This window comes from Nuphar pumila, chromosome 16 (assembly GCF_984573655.1).
Source record: "Nuphar pumila chromosome 16, dmNupPumi1.hap1.1, whole genome shotgun sequence".
Classification (NCBI taxonomy): Eukaryota; Viridiplantae; Streptophyta; class Magnoliopsida; order Nymphaeales; family Nymphaeaceae; genus Nuphar; species Nuphar pumila.
This window is the reverse complement of record NC_143264.1, coordinates 56,265,058-56,287,446: the sequence shown is the minus strand read 5'-3', so window position 1 is coordinate 56,287,446 and position 22,389 is coordinate 56,265,058. Positions and strand designations below refer to the sequence as shown.

The 22,389-nt window shown below is 39.3% G+C and overlaps 1 protein-coding gene across 4 annotated transcripts in view; it reads right to left on the bottom strand.

The window, feature by feature from the left end:
* Positions 1–22,389, bottom strand: part of LOC149813252 (RNA polymerase II C-terminal domain phosphatase-like 1) — a 97,616-nt gene that overhangs the window by 36,042 nt on the left and 39,185 nt on the right. For all 4 annotated transcript variants that reach the window (XM_089991796.1, XM_089991797.1, XM_089991798.1 and 1 more), the window contains 6 exons: positions 15,921–16,078; positions 15,735–15,805; positions 15,492–15,597; positions 15,287–15,370; positions 14,551–15,108; positions 14,397–14,460 (listed from right to left, as the gene is read on the bottom strand). In XM_089991796.1, the coding sequence (XP_089847922.1) occupies positions 14,397–14,460; positions 14,551–15,108; positions 15,287–15,370; positions 15,492–15,597; positions 15,735–15,805; positions 15,921–16,078 (1,041 nt within the window). The remainder of the gene's footprint in view (positions 1–14,396; positions 14,461–14,550; positions 15,109–15,286; positions 15,371–15,491; positions 15,598–15,734; positions 15,806–15,920; positions 16,079–22,389) is intronic.

The following is a 22,389-nucleotide window of genomic DNA, read 5'->3' as shown; positions in this document are numbered from 1 at the left end:
AAAAAGCATAGGCATCTTATTGAAACCACAAGAACACTTATTATCTCTAAAAATGTTCCAAAAATTTTTTGGGCCGAAGCCTCTCTTTCCGCAACATTTCTTATAAATAGGATGCCATCCTCATCTTTAAAAAATGTTTCTCCCTTTGAAAATTTGTTTAAAATATCTTCGGATTTCAAAAGATTAAGAATCTTTGGTTGTAAATGTTTTATTCTTTTTCAAGGACAAGACAAACTCACACCAAAGGTTGTTGAATGTGCTTTTATTGGTTATGGTGAAAATAAATAAGGATATAGGTGTTATAATGTTAAAAGGAACAAACTTTATGTTTCAAGAAATGACTTTTCTTGAATATTTCATTTTTATTTGACTTACTTCCTAGAGATGACTAAAAAATTTAATGATACAATTTGTGATAGTGAGATTATTTGTGATAATGAGAATGTTTGTGATAACCATTCTCATCAAAGAGATGATTCGCCTAGTGAGAATCCTAATGATATTAATGGATATACTCAGCGTGAGGGAAATGAGCATCAAAATGATTTTCACATATATTCACAAAATCTTACATTAAATGACCAAGTTAAGGAATCCTTACATCGATGATCCTCTAGAAGCATTAGACCTCCTCAAAAATTTGTATCATATGACTCTTTTTCCTCAAAATATAGACTTTGTCTAATGATGATCCATTCCTATCATGAGCCTTCAAACTTTAATGAAGTTAAACTACTCCCATTGGATAGATGCCATGCACCTAGAATTATAAGCACTCAACAAGGCCAACACTTGGAAAATTGTAACTATCCCTTTAGGTAAAAGGGTGATTGGTTGTAGGTGGGTCTATAAAATAAAAACTAAAAGTGATGGGTATTAGAAAGATACAAAGCTAGCTTAGTTGTTAAGGGATAAGTACAATAATACGAAATTGATTAGGAAAAAATGTTTGCTCAAATTGCAAGAATGACGAGTGTTAGAACTCTAAATCAAACAATCGCCTATTTACCAATTAGATGTCAAGAATATTTTTTTAAATAGGGATCTTTGTGAATAAGTTTATATTGATTCTCCGTCGGGTCTTGAAATAAAAAAAGAAAAAACACTTAAACTTAATAAAGTTTTTTATGGTCTTAAGCAAGCTCCAAAAGCTTGGTATGATTGCTTCAATAAAGTTATTCTTGATAGTGGATTTACTTCTTATTACACTGACACTGCTCTTTTTGTTAAGAATGCAGGGGACCACATAACTATCTTACTTTTGTATGTTGATGATATGATCACATAAAAGGAGGATTGAGTCTATTAAAAATGTTCTTAAAAACAATTTTGATATATCCGACCTTGGATTTCCAAGGTATTTTTTAGGGATTGAAGTTGCATATTCTCCTCGAGGATATGTTCTTTTTCAGATGAAGCTTGCATCATATATTATTGCAAGTCTGACTTAACTAACAGAAAGAAAGTGGAGACTCCAGAAGTAATCAACACTAAGATGAGAGTTGACGATGGAACTTCTTTAGAAGATCCCACTCCTTATCGTCAATTGATTGGGTCACTAACATATTTATCTATTACCAGGCCAGATATTGCTCATGTCATTCACAAGGCAAGTCAATTCCAAAATGCTCTCACTACTATTCACATGGTTGTTATCATGTGAATTATCAAATATCTGAAGGAAACAATAACAAAAAAGTTATTTTTATCCTCTTTTTCATCTCTTAATTTAATTGTTTATACTGACTCTGATTGGGGTGGCAACCCCAATGATCGTATTTCTACCACAGGTTATTGTGTTTTTCTTGGAGAATCAGTAATTTCTTGGAGATAGAAGAAACAACAAAAGGTATCATTGTCTTCCATGAAAGTCGAGTAAAGGGCGATAGCCACAACTACAACTAAACTTGTCAGGTTGCAAAGTCTACTCAAAGATATAGGAGTCAACATCTTTATTCCCTCAAAGCTGTGTTGCGACAACAAAAGTGCTATCTACATTGTCAGCAATCACACATATAAACAAACAAAACACATCGAGATGGATTGTCACTATGTTCAAGATAAATTTTAGCGAGACACCATTCAACTCCAGTATGTTACTTCAGAATATCAACTCACTGATTTCTTTACCAAAGATTTGTCATCCCCCGTTTCTGCTTTCTCCTAAGCAAACTCTCGGTGCTCTCACCATCAATTTGAGGGAGGATGTTAATATATATATATATATATATATATATATATCGAGTATTTATGTATTTCCTTTTGTAATGCCCACTAGGGGCAATTTAGTCTTTTTTCACATGTAAATAGGCATGTCCACTAGGGACTTTTTTGTAATCATTTGTTTTTTGTCTTTTTATTTTTTATTTATTTTTTAGGGGTAATAAAGGGGCCTCCCAAAAGAGTTTTTGGGACCCTCCCCATGTGACCGTTGGAGAGCTTCCAACGTCTCTTTTGGGATCTCCCTTTGACCCCCAAAAGCTTGTATAAATAAGGGACTTCTCCCCTACTTCTTGTAATGTTTTTTCAAGCATTTTCAATAATATTCTCTCTCATTATTTTTAAGGGTTCTCTATCATTGTGTGTGATTTTCTCTTAGCCCCTTGAGGCTCATTGTGTAATATCGCGTATTTTCGTACTTGGTCATTTTAAAAAATTTAGCTAAGTTTGGGAGAAAAATCGTTTGAGCCTCGGTTTTAGACTAATGTCCTGGAGTCTGGGCTTGACCCAGGTCCCATCGACAAGGTCGTAATGAGCCAATCGAAGCGAGATAGAGAGCTTTATTTTTGACTTTTAAATTCAAGCAAAATTTGAGCAAACTTCGAGTTATTTTCGCGCAAAATTCAGAATTTGATATTAGTGTAATATGTCGTTGGATGCGTCTCGAAATGTCGAGCGCCATGGTATATTACTTTGTCAAATTTAACTTCTGGTTGGCCTGAAAATCGCATTTTTCCAAAAACAGAGTAGTTTGTTGAATTGGATCTTAATTTGGATCGGATCCAATAGGTTTGACTCAAATTAATATGGATTTGAACTCTATCCAAGACCCATATTAATTTGGATTGGTCCAATCCAAAGTCTATTAGGATTTTTGGAGTTGATTTGGATCTTGGATCCGGATCCATGTCCAACGTTTCTACAGCTTTAAATTCAGTTAGGAGCTTTAAATTGGAGTTAATTAAGTATAAAAAGTCTTCCTAGTCAATTTGACTATTTTTGGAAGCTTTTAAATAATTAATAATTAATAAATACTTAAAAATTATTTATTTATTTATTTAACTTTTATTAATTTCGGGTTTGTAATTAGGGTTGATTAGGGCTTCCTAAAATGGGTCCTCATGCTTACATAAGAGGGCTTGAGAGGTTTTTAAGAAAGGAGATTTAAAAAGAAATGGAAACTTTAAAAAAAAAAAAAGTAAAGTGTTGAAAAAGGAAAATTTTGAAAATCTGGAAAGAAGGGAAGCAAGGGCCAACAAATGGGGAAACCACCCATCTCCAGCCCATCTAGAAGGGGCTTGAGAAGGGGCGGCCTCACCTCCCCTCTCTCTCTTTACATAAAGAAAGGAAAAAGAGAAAAAAAAAAAGAGGGAGAGAGAAAGAGAAGAGGAAGGGCGAAGAAGTAGAGGAGAATCTTCTCCACCACCCACGTTTTTGCACCTCAGGCCCAATTTTTCTTCGATTTTTGTAAAGGTATGGGTCTCCTTTCTTGAGTCAAGTGAGATATTGAGTATAGAGGGGTTCCATGTATGTTTTTTTTTCTGATTTTCCCAATTTGTTGTAAGAAATGGACTTGTCTACCTTAGTTGGTATTTTCATTAAAAGCTTAATGGATTAATATGACCGTGGTCTATTTTGGTTTTCAGCGGTAGGTCAGTGGGTTCTTGTGGTCGTAATTTATTTATGTACAATACTCAATACATGAAACTTAAGATAGAGTCATATTTTTATGTTGTGCGATGTGTTAAACTTATGATTGACTTTTCATACTTGTACATACATAAAATTTTGCTAGTGGTTAAATATGTATATTCTGGTTGCTGTGTAGATTTTACTGAAGAATTTCCTGTATCCTTCATGAAGTTGCATATTTCCTTGCTGTAGTGGCAAAATGTGATTTTTTTTTAAATTTGTTTGTTTTCTTTTCACATCATGTGACTTCACTCTCAACGGAGTTCTGCTTGAAATTATATTGGTCATCTGGTCACTTTTTGTGTAATGCCCCGTTCATTGCTAATCAAAATAGGTACATGTGGTACTTAGAATCATAGTCAATAAGTGCTAAACATGCTAATATATATACATCACTGCTCTGTTAGGGTGGATCTATCTCACAACAGCGCTTCAACATCCACTTCATTTCAGCAAATAGCTAAATGAAAAATTGGTCTCACATATGACCACTGGTGGCAGAAGTTCGGTCAAGGATATACCATTATAATCCTATACGAGATGCCTTTCCTTTTGATGGAGTATAATGGAAGGAATGAAAGTAGGTGCCACCATGAGTTTCATTAGGAATATCTTAACTAGAATGTTGTAAACACTTCCAGGTTAATAACATATTCACAGGATTATTCCACTATCTTGGTTGAAGAACCATCGAAGAGAAGTTACACAGGGCCGGTTCTTTGTATGTTTAGACAGGTGTATTGCCTTGGGCTGCTTTTACTTTCTTGCAAATTTTGTTGCTCGCAAGAATAATACTTTACAATAATTCCCTAGGTTTCTTAAGGACACTTTTTGGAATCAAGACAAGGTGACTAGTCTGTTTTAGAGGCAGGCATTTCAGACGTCATTTTACATATTTTAAGAGAGGCATTGGAATAGTCTAGCACAGCATCATTAGAGCTGACTGCCAGGCCCTGGCAGCAGCCTACACAGGCCCTGACAGGGCCTGTGCACTGGCTGTCAGGCCTGGGCTGGCCTGACAGTCCAGTGTTGGACCCAGTAGGGGCCCTGCCAGGCCTGCACAGGCCCGGCCTGTGCAGGGTACCCTGACCCCTCCCAGCTGAGTCGACTCGGCTGGGACTGTGCCAATGGCTCCAGCCGAGTGGGGCTCGGCTGGGGCTGCACTCAGTCCAATATATATATATATATAATCTTCCTCAGTTATGCATTTCCAGATTTGTAATTAAATTAAATTTGGCTTTGTGCATGAAAAAAAAATGGAATTTTCACATGTATTAAAAAAGAAGGAAACTTCTAATTTCGGTATATGATTTTTTCAAGGTGTTTAACAGAGACTAAAAAATATATATATATATATTGCCACATGAATGTAAGAAATTGAGTATGGTGTTAGATACAGTGGTATGCATGTAAAAGGATAAAAAACTTGCACTCTGGTATATCGTGCTTAATCAAAATGTTACTACACAATTGTTCTTATGTGCACGAGCATTCTTGAAATCGATGTAATTTGCATGTGAGTAATCGTTTGAATATTCATATGCTTAAAATGGATATGCTATGCTGAATTTAAGTGTTAATATAAGGTTTTTTTCTTATGCATAAGCATACGTGAAATTGATGCGTTGTTGCATGTAAATAATCGCATGAGTGCTCGCATGTTTTAAGAGAAATGATTCGTGAATGAAATTATACACATGGATTAAATGAAAGCATGCAATTAGTATGAACATGTGAACTCATGTACAAGCATATGTATATGGTTGTTATATACTCATCCTTAAATTGGCATGAATGGATGTGCATTGAGAATCATTTAAAAAGAATGCATAGTGGCATTGTCATTCATGATTTTTGCATATAAATGTATCAATGGTCAAAATGAATCATCGTGGGCCGGTGAGCCTTGAACTTGGGATGCTCCTTCTTTACTTGTTTTTTATGCATCACAAAAAAAATCACATTGATATTGTTTTTTATATTGGAATGTTCTATGTTTTTCACGGGGGTGGTCCCGTGATTAGCCTCACATTTAAAAATTAGAATTTGTGGTATTAATTTGGCATACTGAATTGCAAATTAATGAAATGGTTATTAATAATAAGATAAAGAAAAAGAATAGTGTAATATACTTTCTGAAATGTCTCGTCGGGAGTATGGAACTCTTGAAGTTGCGGTTTTGGGAAAACCGAAAGGATACAAAAACTCTGTGTGCATTATTGTTACTCCTGAACTAGATATTGAGGTTTTTTCTTCTAGCCACGGTTTTAGGAAGCTTCTGTCACTTTGCTTGGGAGTGGTATGCAGACACAGTTATTGTTTTAGTATACCAAGAAAAGTAGTACTTGTGGATGGGTGGTCCCTGGTGTCCCCGACATTAGATGATTGGTCTAATGTTTCGAAGGTTGTTTCGATCGATGACTAAGTTTGGAACCCAATAATAAAATACAAATTGTGTGCTAAGTTACCCGGAGAACCTAACTTGACCTCGGGGATTTTACCCGTTTAGTGTATCCGCGGGCAACGGTAATTAAAAAGAAGAACTTAAATTGTGTGCATTTAATAGGGACATGCATATGAAAAGAAAATTCTAATAAGAGGTAATAATTTACTTATGCATTTCACTGAAGCCATGCATAATCGTGTTATGCATTAGATCATGCATGTTTACATGTTCTCTTAACTGTTAAATGTTGGTGAATGCATAATGTTGATCCCTAATATATGTTAAATGATTTTATTGCTTAAGTTGTGATCTATGTTATTTATTAAATGTTCCCTCATGCTTAATAATTGTCTATAGTGCATAATGCTTAATCGAATTATGAATTTGTCATAATTGTTTACCTTTAAGTTATTGCATGAATTTTTATCTGTATTCGTTATGCTTATTTATTTCATTAGAAGGATTCGTATGCAGAATTCTTCAGATTTCTGACACCCCTACTTTTATGGTTTTTGCAGCCACAGGGGATCAATGAAACGACTTGCTTCTAAGAAAGCTACGAGTGTTACACGTTTGCTAGACAGCTTCACAGATGGACATCGTAACTCTGCTTTTTCTTACTTTTAATTTATATTTAATTATTCATGCACTCTGAATTTTCTTATGCAAATTGTCTCGAGACTATCATTAATTATTCAATAAAAGTTTAGTTTGGTTTGGTATGGATGATAAATGTAAAGTCGCTTGTGGTTGGTTGTTTTATCCAATTGAGAGTGAAACTGTAAAGGCCCCGGTCTCTGAAAATATTTCTGCAATGGTTTTAAAAAAAATCGCATTTTCAAGGGGTATGAGTTGGGGTCGTTACATGGGTAATAAAGGGGGCTCCCAAAAGAGTTGTTAGGACCCTCACCAACAGTCACAAATGTGACCGTTGAAGAGCTTCCAACGTCTCCTTTGAGAGCTCCCTTTTACCTCAAAAGCTTGTATAAATAAGGGACTTCTCCCCTACTTCTTGTAATGTTTTTTCAAACATTTTCAATAATATTCTCTCATTATTTTTAAGGATTGTCTCTCATTGTGTGTGATTTGCTCTTAGCCCTTTGAGGCTTATTGTATTTTGCCCATTAGTGGCTTCTTGTTTGTATACTTGTGTATTTGACTTTGCACTAGTGTTTCACTACAATAACTTGTATCTCTTCAACGTGGAATAATCCCACATCATTCAGGAAAGAAAAGCATGATCACCCAAATGGGGTATAAAACAAGCTCACCCTACCCCATTTACACGGTTCATGGGTTCGTCTTGTTTGGCCTGACCCAATCCAACTAAGTCAAGTTGGCCCGACCTGTACATATTTCAGCAGGTCTTGGGCTGATTTTTCAAACCCGATCCTGAATAATTTTGGACTCAGCCTGACCTGATCATATGTTCGTGTTGGGTCCATCAGGACCTAATGGGTAGCAAATAGGGCCAGCTCGGCCCAACCCAATGGCCACCCCTAGTCACCCCCTTGGGTCTCCCATAGTGGATGATTTGTGTTGTATAATTGAAAAAGGTGTATAGGCATTGGATCTGACCCGATCCATGTACCCGATATATAACATGTAACTATTTTTACATTTATCGGGTCTGGATACACCAGACCCGGACCCATACTGTAATGTATCTTAAATACACAAGTTAGGTCACGATTTCTTTTTACAGAAATCGTGACATCCGTAATTGTTTTCTCTCTCCCTCTCTCTCTCTCTTCTCTTTCTCAACGCAGGTGCAGAGGAAAATTTTCATGGTATCAGAGCGAAGATCCATCTAGGGGTTGCGGAGGATTCCAAAGGTGCGACAGATCAAAGGTTTGAGGTTTCTTTCTTCTCCCATCTTCTTTTCTTCTTCAGTTTTCTTCTCTCTACCTCCATTCCCAATCTCCATCTCTCGTTTTTCCCCACTTCAGTCTTTTCTTTTCCTTTAGTGGATTCACGCCTCACGTGAATTCCTAATCTGTTCACGAAGAGCTCACGTGAACCCTGGTTCACGGTGATCCTGTACATCAAGAAAGGGAAAAGCCTGTTTCGCGTGAATTCCTTTTCTGCGTATCCCTTCAAAAAAAAATTCTTCTCTTTTCTGTGTATCCCTTCTTATACTGAGCTGGATATCGGGCAGGTCTGCGACATCAAATTTCTTGGAATACAGCCAGCGTATCCCTCTTCTTATACAGGGCTTGGATATCGGGCAGGGCTGGATATTGACTCTCAAAACCCCTTTCTCGTATCATATTTCTTCTGACTGTTACGAGTGGGATCCACATTGAAAATACAGTTTTTTTTCTTCCTTTCCTCATTGCTTTGAAAATACAGTTTGATTTTCTTTCCATTGCGTAAATATCCGACCTTTCAAAAGTAGAAAAGAAAACTCAGTCTTGGAATACAGCCTGAATTTCTTCTGACAGCCTCTGGTCGCAGATTTTTGAATTTCTCAGCCGTAAAAAAAAAAAGGGGACGATCAACAAACATCTCTGGCTGCAGACTGAGCACTCTATGGATACTCTGGTAACACAAAAAGGGTTCCTTTTTCTTTTTAAAACTCTTCCTCATGGATATTCATTCTTCTTCATCCAATCTTTCTTCAAGTTTTCTCACTCAACTCGTTTCTGAAAAGTTAACTACCTCAAACTTCTTGATCTGGAAGAGACAAATCATTCCTTTTATAAGGAGTCAAGGTCTCTTGGGTCACCTTGATGGAACCACTCCTGCTCCACTCGAATTTGTTACGAGAGAGGAAAAAGATGACAAAGGAGTAAGTTCAATTGTGTATGTCAAGAACATAGAGTACCTCAACTGGGAAAGGAAAGATCAGTCGGTGGTTGCATATATCATTTCCACCCTGTCCAAAGAGGTCCTTGTTGCAATTCCCGACTGCTCTCCAACTTTGGGAAAAATTGGTTAAAACATATTCACAAGTTTCGCAGGCACGAATGGTTTTTCTCAAGAGGGAATTTCAAATGCTGAGAAAAGATTCCATGACCATCATGGAATATCTGAACAAGATGAAGATTATCACAGACCAACTTGCAGTTATAGGGTGCGCGGTGAGTGACAGTGATATGGTACAACAGACTCTGAGTGGATTGGGATCCGACTACAATATGATCGTCACTTCACTATTGTGTCTCCCTGCTCTTCCTACCTTTGATGAGTTGCGAGCAAAATTGATTTAGTATGAGATGACTCTGAAAGGGTTCTCTGAGGAATCTCACATTCACACAAATTCTCAGGAAGTTTTTGCCACAGGAGTAACTTATGGTAGAGGACGAGGACGAGAAGGACAAGGGCGAAGTGGACACGGAGGGCGTGGTCTGCTTCCCACTCCAAATACGTTCGCTCATGGGCAGGGATCAAGATTCATTCCTACTTGCTTCCTTTGTAACAAAAAGGGGCATATCAAAACGAATTGTTGGCATAATCCAGAGAATAAAGGAAAGGGTCCACAGACAGAAAACAAAAGGAAGTTCTCAAATAATGGAGAGATTAAAGATCTGCTGATATATGCGTTGTCAGAGTTGAAATTGAAGCAGAGTGATGAAGGCACTTGGTTTGTCGACTCAGGGGCAGCCACTCATGTGACAGGTGATGCAGGTAAGATTTCTAATCCCATTCCTTATTTTGGAAAAAGTAAGATTATCACTGGAGATGGATCCCACCATCCTGTTTCTCATGTTGGAAAAACTGTCATTCCCATGTCATATTCCACTCTTACTCTTTCAGACGTTCTTCATGCCCCTGACATTAAGAAAAATATTGTCTTTGTTTCCAAACTTATTGATGATAATAATGCTTCAGTTGAATTCACTCCCTTCTCTGTGCAGGTCAAGGACCTACGCACGAGGGAAACATTCGCTGAAGGAAAGAGACGAGGCAATATGTATGTCTTTGAAGAAGCTCCTTGTCATGTTGTTCGCCCTGTCCACCTGAATTCAAAGCCCTCATTAGAGTCGTGTTCATCCTCTTCTGCTAATGTTTTTAGTATTTCTGAATGTAATAAGTCATTCTTATGGCATAGTCGATTAGCCCATTGTGGGAGTCATTTTATTGAGAAACTTGTATCTAATAATCTCATTTCAAAAGAAAGTCTCAATAGGGATGAGAACAGTCACAAATGTTCCAGTTGTCTTTCCTGCAAGAGTCATGTATTGCCTTTTCATTCCATTAATAAGAGAGCTTCAAAACCTTTTGAGATAATCTGTTCTGATGTATGGGGACCCGCCCCAATTGCTTCTGGATCTGGAAGTAAATACTATCTAATATTTGTTGATAACTATTCTCGATACACTTGGATATATTTCATAAAAAATAAGTTGGAAGTCTTCTCTTTGTTTCAAAATTTTCTTTCCCTTGTCAAAAATCAATTTTCTGAGTCCATTCAATTTTTCCAATGTGATGGAGGTGGGGAATTCTCATCCCGTGATTTTATTTCTTTTCTTCAAAATAACGAAATAGGAAGAAGGGTGTCATGTTCTCACACCCCTCAACAAAATGGAATTGCTGAACGAAAACACAGGCATATCGTTGAAAGTGCCATGAGTATGCTCAATGACAGCAATCTTCCCATCAACCTATGGACAGAAGCTTTTCATTGAGCCGTGCATGTGATAAATAGATTGCCTATGGTTGTTCTGGAAAATAAGTCTCCTTATCACTGTCTTTTTGGAACTCATCCTAGTTATTATGATCTGCGTGTTTTTGGATGTGTCTGCTATGTGCATATCGATCAGTCTCTGAGAAACAAGTTTCAAGACAAGGCTCAAAAGTGCAGATTTGTGGGATATGCAGATGATTACAAAGGATATAGGTGTTATGATCCCACCAACAAACGCATCAGAACCTCAAGAAACGTTGTCTTTGATGAACAAAATTTTGATCACGGAGCTGACACAACGAATATGCCAACTGAAATTTACTATCCTTGGCTGAGCTCAGAACTTTTTGTTGGCTCCAATGAAGCATGTTCCTCAGATTGTGTGCAACAAGGAGAGGTGTTTGAGAACACTGGGACGTCGGGGTCACAGAATGCAGAGGAAGTATCGGGCAGATACAAAGGCATTGTCTATTCTAGATAGAGACCGACAACATCAAGTCATCCAGATCATGTCTCAGTCGCCAATCCTGCGTCTTCTCATACTCTTGCAGCCAGAAAATCAAACCGCATACGACATCCTATTGATAGATGGGTTAGTTATAACAGCTTCTCCTTGGATCTTCAATTATTTTTAACTGCCATCAATAAGGACAAAGAGCCCATCATGTATTCTCAGGCAGCCGCTTCTATGAAATGGGTAGAAGCCATGAATGATGAAATGCAAGCCTTGCATGAATATGGAACATGGGAAGTTGTTCCCACTGATAAAAATGTTGTCGGATGCAAATGGGTCTACAAAATCAAGTACAAACCAGATGGAACCATTGAACGATATAAGGCCAGGCTTGTAACAAAAAGATTCACCCAAGAAGCAGGGCAAGACTATGATGAGACTTTTAGTCTGGTTGTAAGAATGGGAACGATTCGAATCATCATCTCCCTGGCTGTTGAACATGGATGGAAGTTGAGTCAGCTTGATGTAAAAAATGCATTTTTACATGGGAATTTAAAGGAGGAAGTATACATGGAACAACCCCCTGGATATCAAGAACAAAATTGTAAAACCCATGTATGCAAGCTAAAAAGAGCCATCTACGGCCTGAAGCAAGCATCTCGCTCTTGGTTTGATAGCTTCTCGCTAGAGATTCAGAAGCATGGATTTTCACGTTCCATGCTGGACCACTCATTATTTATTTTTAAAAGCCCGTCTGTGACCACTCTACTATTAATTTATGCCGATGATATCATCATCACAGGAAACTCTGCGGACCATATCCAAGAAATAAAAGACTTATTAGGTCAAAGGTTCAAAATGAAAGATCTTGGAGTTCTATGCTATTTCCTTGGTGTAGAAGTTGATAACCAGGCTCATGGCTTGACAGTCACTCAACACAAGTACACCGTAGACGTTCTCAATAAGGCAGGCATGAAAGACTGCAAACCTCTGGGAACACCGAGTGTACTTCATCAAAAACTTAGCGCTCATGATGGAGATCTGTGTGATGACCCCACCAGGTATCGTAGCATAATAGGAATGTTACAATACCTCACATTCACTAGACCTGATATTGTTTATTCAGTCAATCAAGTGTCTCAATTTATGCATGCGCCACGTACTGGACATATACATATGGAAGCAGTCAAGAGGATCCTTCGATATCTGAAAGGGACTATTGGAGATGGATTGATATATTTACCACAGTCATATGGCCAAGACGAGCACGAAATTACTGTATATTGTGATGCAGACTGGGCAGGAGATCCTGACGAACGAAGATCTACATCAGGATATTGTGCCTTCATTGGAAGAAATTTAGTCTCTTGGAGCAGTAGAAAACAAAAAGCTATCGCTAGATCAAGCACTGAGGCTGAATATAGATCCATGGTTGCTGCCACTGCCGAAGTCACATGGATCAGGCATCTTCTAACTGAAGTAGGAGAAAAGATCTCCCACACTACCTTGCTCTGTGACAATCAAAGAGCCATCAACATGTCTTTCAATCTGGTACATCACAGTCGTGCCAAGCACATTGAGATCGACCAACACTTTGTGAGACAGAAGGTTGAAGAAAAAGAGATTGAGCCTAAGTTTGTCAGCACTGAAAGACAGGTTGCAGACATATTTACCAAAGGGTTAACCAAGGAACGCTTTTGGATGCTTAAAAGCAAGTTGTTCATGGTTCAAAACCATAATCAACTTGAGGGAGGATGAAAAAGGTGTATAGGCATTGGATCTGACCCGATCCATGTACCCGATATGTAACATGTAACTATTTTTACATTTATCGGGTCTGGATACACCAGACCCGGACCCATACTGTAATGTATCTTAAATACACAAGTTAGGTCACGATTTCTTTTTACAGAAATCGTGACAGCCGTAATTGTTTTCTCTCTCCCTCTCTCTCTCTCTCTCTTCTCTTTCTCAACGCAGGTGCAGAGGAAAACTTTCAATAATAACTACATGGTGAATTACAAAAGTACCCTTGTCTACAATCACAAAGTGTAAACACACCCCAATCAAACTTGAAAGGCGATATTGCCCCTCATACTAATACACAAGTACAAACACAATTCTTAAAACCTGTTCTTAACACAAACTTGCACATAAAGTGATGCTATGCAGCAGTGACCTCACACAGTGATGATTCATGATGAGGCCTTGCCAGTTTTACTAAAAGATATACAAGTTATACAAAGAAGCAGAACGTCTTTAGAGAACCACACTTGAAGGTGATAGGCCAAACCTTGAACTGCAATTAATTTATGAAAGCACGCCTCATTATCAATGTTTTTGAAGAAGGATGGCATCAGCACAATGTAACAGGGATTCGGCTAGCGGGGTGCCGCACCCACGTTGACGCGACTCGACACGGGTATGGGTGCGGTCAACCCGACCCTCGGTGCGGTCAATTTTTTGGATTTTTTTTTTTAAAATGCCCTATGAAATGGGCTGCGGAATTTAAAAAAAAAAATCTTGGGCGGTGGGGGGGCTGCCCCCCTATAACCCCCTGCCAGGGGCGCCCCCCCCCCCTTGACCCCCGCCCGCTGACCGCGCAGCGGGGCCCGCGCCAGGGGAACCGCCGGAACCCATATATATATATATATATATATATATATATATATATATATATATATATATATATATATATATATATATATATATATTACATTTTTGCCCCTGCCGCACCCCCGCACCCAAGGTTTTTGAAAGTGCTGCACCCGCACCCATGTGACATAGCATCAGCATAAAGGAACTTATGATTCAGCAATCTTCCATCAAAAGAAAAGTACTAGACAACAGAGTCCAAGAAATAGATTCCATTAAAATCAGTCCCCATGCTCCGAAGGGGACACCAACAATACTTTTGTGTACTTATCATAGAAAAAGACTAAACTGAAAGGTACCTGGGAAGGGTGCATGATTTGAGTGTGAACGATTTTGCCTCAGGCAGTCGTCTCCAAAATGTACCTACCATTCATTACATATTTAGCTTTATGCACATGCTTTCTTTTTCAATTATATTAGACAGAGACATAAGCAAATCTTATACCAATTTACCTCTTTTAATGGTCTTTGTGACTCATACAAAGTTTTATCAGAAATTGAATTTTCCACACTAGGGTAAAATAGTGGATGACGAAAACGCGCAGAAAATGCTTCTTGCTCTAAAGGAAAATCTCTATGAAGTCTGTTAAGCTGCCTTGGGCTCATCTCTTCCTCCATCCCAATCCAGTTTCCTTGTGACTGTGTGGATGGTGCCGGGATATGAAGGGAGGCTCTTAATTGAAAAGGATTATCAGCCACAGCAAGTTCCCTAGTGTCCTGACCATGTTGCAAAATAAGCAACCTTCTTCGTGTATCAGGGTCTAATTCTGATTCAGGGACCTCTCCTTCTTCTCTGCCAGGAGAAGCCTGCAAACTAGATTCTGAAGGAGCAAGATGACCTGATGGTCTTTGTGATGTATTTGCATATTGACTACCAAGTGAAAAACCCTGAGAACATGGTTGTGACACAATGTTAGAAGCAGCAGCCAGCACGAGTTGAGAAGATTGAGTTCTTGGATCAGGATTATTAACAGCAGGAGCAGAAGCAGCTTGAGCAACAAAATTTCCATCCTGGAAGAAGAACGGAATAACAATTTTTAATAAAATAAATGCAAATCATAACCTTCCTAAATCTAACTTTGCAAACACAATTCATGAGTGAAATGTCGACATTAATCTTTTGTCAACTAGAAACAGCACATGGCATCAGACGGAATTCAGCAAGAAAAACATGTTAAGGAAAAAGAACCTTCAATCTTCTCTCGACTTCAGCATCAGTCAAGCCCTCTGGAATAGGAGGATCCTTATTTCCAATTGACAGAGAAGAATCATCCTACGCATATAGCATGAATGCATAAAAACTTTGAGTATGCTAGCACACGTAGAAATAATCATACTAGGAAATAAAACAACACTTTAGAATCTTTAGAAACCAAAAAGAATTTAACACTTACCTCTGATTTTAAGTAGTTGCTCACATCAGGTGCACTTGGCAAATCTCCAAAATCATCCTCATAGAATACACCAGAGATATGTTGCAATAGACCATCATCGAACTCTCTAGCAATCATAACCATAACACATGAAAGACAAATTAGATTCTACAAATACAGAACTATGTATGATAAAATATAGAAAAGCAGGATAAATTAACTAAGTGTGAACAAAATGCCGCAAGTACTTGTTTTTTTTCTTACTTGAAAAAGCCACCTCTAACATTACATGCAACATTTCTTGCAACACATAAAACTGGAACAGCGTTGCTTGCCTACAGAAAAGACAAAGATTGAGAAAGCAAGACTAGGAAGAGAAACATATAAAAGACCGTAAATGTTCCAACACTAAACACTCAAATTGTTGCACTTAGAAAAAAACCTATATACCTCTGCTTGAGGAGCATAATATGGGGCGTATGCAGGGACAACATGAACTCGTGGTTGATCTTTATCATCCCACACCTTTAGCCGATCATCTATGACCATTGCCATTTTAGGATGGCAGATTCCATCTTCAAATACATTGAGCAGTGATTTCTTTGAACCTATTGAGTACCATAGATCAACAATTTAGCATTGTTTAAAAAAGTAACAAGTGGAGTCAAAAGGATAAAACAGCACCTTCTCCATGCAACATGAAAGCAAACAAAGTTTCTCTGATTTGGCATCTATAAGAGGTGAAATGACATGAAAGATTTCAATATTGAAGCATTCTTAAATCAATGCTTTGAAAGCCATAGAACTGAAAAACATCTGACAAGAAGTGATGCCAGGGCATGAGACTGACAAGAAGTGATGCCAGGGGCATAATCATCTGTTTAAATCATAACATTACACAATGGTGAACTTCAGATTATTTGTAAAGTGACCTGTCTATGAGGTTAGATTAGTCTTTTATGATGTATTCTGGCTCTAAATATACTCAAATAACATGGGTCGCCAATGCCAATGAGAACTAGTGGACTGTTTACTCAGAAAAAGTGGGTCCCTAACTTCCTTCTACCTCTTTTAGATGACATTAGAGCATACACACCTGGGTTGGAAAAAGTGCTTGATGCACTTCATTATCTCGTATCCGTTCTTTATTTTTTCTGACCTCTCGATTGTTAGTCCTTTTCCTTCCTTTCCATTCATCTTCAGTTTCTTCTTACTATTCTCTTTTAGAGCACATAGCTTATACCCCTGTGAGAATCATTCTCTCAAGTTTTTGAGAGAATCGTTCTCCTGAGAACCATTTCTCACGTCACTGCAAACATGAGAAAATGGGTCTCCTATAGTTTTATGAGAGAATGCTTCAAGAAAAAATAATTTCCCAATTCCCTGAGAAAGGGAGTCACGGTTGACCCAAGACTCTCTTTCTCAGAGAAAGATTCTTTTGTGATTCAAACTCACAATTTCAAAGTGCTTGAAAGTGCAGCCTTAGTTTCTCCTCCTCCATTTCTTTAGGGCCTGTCTATTTCAGCCATGTGAAAGGGCACATTGTTTGAGAAAAGCCCACACACGGTGTTTCCCAGGGAAAAGAGCTTCCCCAGCCAACCCCCTCCCTGCAAGCAAACTTTTTTATATGAAACAAGCAGGCCCTGCAGGAAAATGGCGGGGTCCACTGCACCGCCATGTGGGCCAACTTTTTCCCCACTGGGTGTGTTCGTTTCATGTGCCATGAGAAAAAACTCCTTTGTTCCTTTCTTCTTCTCATACTTCCTTTTCCTTATTGTTCCCATTCACTGATGTCCATCTCAGATCTGTTTTATCAGCCAACAATTGTATCTGAAGCACATTAAGCCATCTCAGATCTGTTCTATCAACCTATAATCAGATCTGAGTTTCCTCTACTTAATTATTATTTGATCTCCTATTCAGCTCAAGTTTATTAGTCAATGAACAATAATCATACTGGAACCTCATTAAGCTTGTATTCAATCTTTTACAGCCACTAGAATTGGGTCCATAACTTATTTTCTTCATTAATCTTCATTGCTCCAGAACTAATACAAACTGGAACAGTCGCACCTCATTAAGCCTGTGTGCTACCTATATCACAGGTGGGTCGAAATCTCCTTCAACCATTAGCTTTATTGTTCCATAACTGAACACAAACTGGAAGTCAGACCTGAAGCCTTTGCTGACATTATACTTTCTGTATTGTTAACATCATCTTTTTACAAATTGTTGATTGTTTTTATCCACTGCACATTTTGTTATGAGTGCCAAAAGGTCTCTACTAAATGCTTCCATCTCATCCTTTTTCTGGAGTGAACTTGTTGAAGTGCCAAAAGTTCTCTATCCAGTCCGCTTCTATGGACAAACTGAGACATAAATTAGATTAAGCATGAATACTTGCCTCTAATCTTACCACTAGATCTAATTTATTAATTTGCTCGTATTGCATGTGTCTATGAGAAGGTCTACTCCACTTAAAATCAAGACATCAAATCTGATCTCATTCAGGATTAAATTTGACATCAGATTTTTTTCCTTCTTTTTACGGTCAAATCATCATTTCCATCTGAATGGGTTCTTGAATAATTGACCCCTATCAGTTGCCTCATGTAGAAACAAGAAACTACTCCCTTCATAGAGAGTTTAGATCTACTGAGGCATCTAGAAGTACTGATCTTGTTTCACCACAATATGTTAAAGAATACCACCAGGAGAACAAATAATCCCCCCCCACTGCCTTCTTCCAGCAATTTTTTTCTCAATCCTGCTTACCATGCCTGGTATCACCAAGATATTGGTAACATAGAGCTTATCTACTATGTTGTAAGACATTTGATCCGTGTGAAAGACAGTTTAACTATCAGTGATCTTTGGCATAAACTGCATGCTAGCTATTCACACACAAGTATCTGAATCTCGAGCCATGCATCTTATGACCAAAGTTTTGGAATACAAATAGAATGGATATGTCAATAATGGAACATTTGGATAAACCAGAGTTACCGGAAGCTTCTTAGGTAGGTGGGGAGCATGCTTCCCAAAAACTCGTTTCGAAAGCGCGATACTCCTTGCTTTTGAAACTTCATGGGAATTTCAATTCCCTTATGCTTCTCACACACATTGTCCATGCTTCCTATATGTGTTTCTCACATTTTTTTTCTTGTTTTCCTTGTACTTCCTCTCACACTTTCACTTACTTCTCATGTGCTTTCTCTAAATTAAACAATATGAGAACTGAATAGGAATTGAACAAGAAGCAAATAAAAACTAAAATAAAATTGATTATTCTTATATTTCATGATTTTTCAGTAAAAGAATTAAAATTTTGTTATTCTTTTGTATTCATGTCTCGCTTTTAAATTGATATTTCGCCTCTCCCTTCCTATAAATTTTAAAATGTCTCACTTCTCGCTTATGCTTCTCGTATCATATCCCGCTTCAGCTTCCCAGTCTGGCAACCTTGGGATAAACTAAAGAGTGTTGTTGGCCAATTGGCTCTCATTGGTCAATACATGTCTAAAAAAGATGGCGCATGCTAAGTGTTAATAGGCATAAGAGCTGTTTATCAAATGCTCTTGTGTCCCTTGAGTGCCAGACTTAGTTATGCATTTTGGAGGTTTTGTGAACAATACTCCTACAACATGAGGTAGCACATCAGCACACATTGGTTTGGTAGCAAGAACAATGCAGGTTTTGGTACAAGTACAGGTAAGAGGGTATGACAGCAATTTCAAAAACAGAAGGTAGAGGGTTACGGCCGTGTGTGTGTGTGTGTGTGTGTGGGGGGGGGGGGGGGGGGGGGGGGGCCTGTCGTCGCCTCTCGTCGACAGGGGGACTTCCCCCCTGCCTCTCTCTTTGGGTCGACCAACAGGGGGGCGGAGCTCCTGTCGTCGCCTCTCGTCGGCAGGAGAACTCCCCTCCTGCCTCTCGTTTTGGATCGACCGACAAGGAGGCGGAGCCCCCTGTCGTCGCCTCTCGTTGGCAGTGGGACTTCCCCCCTGTCTCCCTCTTTGGTTCGACCGACAGGGGAGCAGAGCCCCCTGTCGTTGTTCTTTTGCGTCAGGCAGGGCGGGACAGAGCCCCTTGCCTGTGTCTTTTCTTTAGCCGGTGGGAGGACTGGGTCCCTTCCCGTCACCCTATGCTTGCAGGGTAGGGAAGGGTTGATCCCTCCCTATGTTCTATTTCTGCTTGGCAAACAGGGGCTCATCCCTTGTCTTTGTATCTTTTTGCAGGACGGAACAGATTCGTCGTCGCTGCCCTTTTGCAGAGATGGCAGAGGACCGAGCCCCTGGCCCTCTTTGTTGTTCGGCATGAGGGGAGCAAGGCTCTCTGCCTCTGCCACCATTTGTCGCCCGCATCCTACTGCCTTGTTGCCTCCCTGTTTCTCGCTGACAACAGGGGCTCGCAACCCCTCCCCCTACTTCTAGCGCTATAGCAAGTGTGCAAGAGCAAGATGCCCCTGTCTCTGCTTACTTCGCGTTAGGTCAGTGGCAGTACCCCTGACCTTTTGTTTTTTGTGTTAGCTTGCTAAGATTGTCGCTTTTGCAGCTCGTACGACGGATTCCGCTCGCGCTCCGCGACCCGAGTCGTCCATCGCTTACACATGCAAACGCCATTAAGCTTGCAACTCCCCAAGGTAGGAGAAGATTGCACGGAGGACTTGGACAATTGAATTGAGTTCAATTAACTAAAAAGGATAATTAAATAAATATATATTTATACGAGTACACATTTAACTCAAAGACGCGGTTTTGTGATCCTTGTCCTTACTTTCTGTCAAGTCTTTACCTTGTCGTCGCGCTTTGCGCTCAAGCTCTCGCTTTTGCAAATATTTTGTTACTGCCTTGCCATTGCAGATGACGCTCAGGTTTTCGCTCATTGCACGTGCTATAAAGGCATCCTCGTGGAGGATGCAAGAGGCTTTTACCGCTCTCTCGCTCTCTCTTGCAACAAGAGTTGAGTCGAGAGCTTGACGATTCATCCTCGTCTAAGGAGAGGGATAGCTAGTAGGGATCATGGCTCTTCGAGTATGCAGTTCCTGCATAATAGAGTTGAGATTTAGGGAGTTGCGCAAAAGCATCAAAAACTACCTAAATCGAAGCATTTGGAAGGATGTGATTGGTTGGTTCTGTTCGTCTTTTCGACATATCTCGGGTGATCCCAAATTGGGGCTTGAGCGAACTTCTTAGCGAGGGGGTTCTGTTGAGAAACCCGTATCCCGTCTATCGAGGTCGGTATCGAGTCATGCGAGGCATGTAGATACACCGATAGCGGATGAGATTCGAGATAATCACATGCCAGATGTTGGCAAAAGTTGGTGGTGGTTTCAAAAGATAAAGAATGCAAAGTAAAGTTTGAGAAACATTACATCTTTGTGAAACACTTCTGTTGAGGCTCCTGTTGAGGAGCTATACCCCTTTCATCCTAGAGTACTTGTAGTCGTGCACTACACGCTAGTACTGCGATGATCGGATGAGACGGTCGTGCGACCTCGAACAGTGTTAAATGCACAATGTTATAATCACATAAAATTGTGACTATTCACCTTCTAAGGAAAGATGCTCGAGTGGTTTAAAGACCATAACATAGAATGGGTCGTTAGTTAAGCAACCCCTAACGCACCCATCCGCTTCTTGTTGTCTGTCAAGGGAGAGGACAGAACGGTACAAAACTCCGATGGACAGGCCATTAATGGCAGTTATGGGCGAAAGACCCAACTTCCCCAGTCATCGGAGGTTAGGGGAAAGGAGCTACAAAAGTTAGCTCAACACTTCTGCAGAAGTTGAATGCATCTGTGGCACTGCTTACCTGCCTTTGGGGAATCCTCTCTCGGCTAAAGTCGTCCCCTTAGGAGCGGACTCAACTAGCTATTCGGGTTATTGAAAATACATAGAATAACAGACGCCCGAACTAGTCTCAGTTGTTTCTACGTTTCGATTGCGCGTACCCGCAGGCAGTAATATCGAAACATAATGTCTGTTCACACTGGTTGATTGCTCGCTTGCTCGATAGTTCAGTATGCTACTCGTTGAGCTATGCACGTCTGTCAAGGCGTTACTCTATTTGGTTAAACTGCTTACGCAGTTCTTTGCTGAGTAATAATTAGTTTCTCATACTAGTTAAGTGCTTATAATAATAGCATTAGGCCAGTTGCTACATATTAGCATGTGACTTGCTTTACCCTTTGGTCGAAGTGCTTGGTGCCTGTTGTAACGTAACACTTGTTGGCTTGCATCTCTTATGATTGATGTGATTGCACACAACTTGTAATCTACGAACTGGTGGCAACTAGGACTGATGTAGCCGCTTGCCTTATAAGCTGCTTACATATTGTGATATAACTACTACCGTATGATTGCTTTTCATGTGTAACTTATGAATTGTTTGTGATGCAATAGCTTGTGCCTTACGATTAATTTAATTACTTGTTGATGGACTGAGCCATTTGATGGTAATTGTATGATTTACGAGCATTGTTATGAGTGTTTGTCTTATTCAGTTGTTTTGTTTGGCTCTCGGATAGAGTTAGTTACTCTTCGCTTATAGAATCAACTGGATTGCCATATCTGCGTGTTCTCATGTGTCATTTACGCATGCTTATGCTTTGAGGTCATATTTGAGGATTGCAATGTTCCTTGTGGCAATAATACGATGCGTAGTATTATATGCTTCTATGTGATGTGATTGATATGCCACGTGATAAGAAATGTTGAAAGTATGTGATAATATGTTCATAGTTCATGGAACCTTATTGGAGGAATGGGTGATCTTGTGTTTTGTTTTACCATGTGAAGTAATACGATGCATATTGCTGATATACATGCTTGTTCCCATATTGGTGGCTACTGACCCCAAGAGCGGTCAATTGTTCAGAGCAGTCGATTGTATTGATGCATGTATCACTGAGTATGGTATC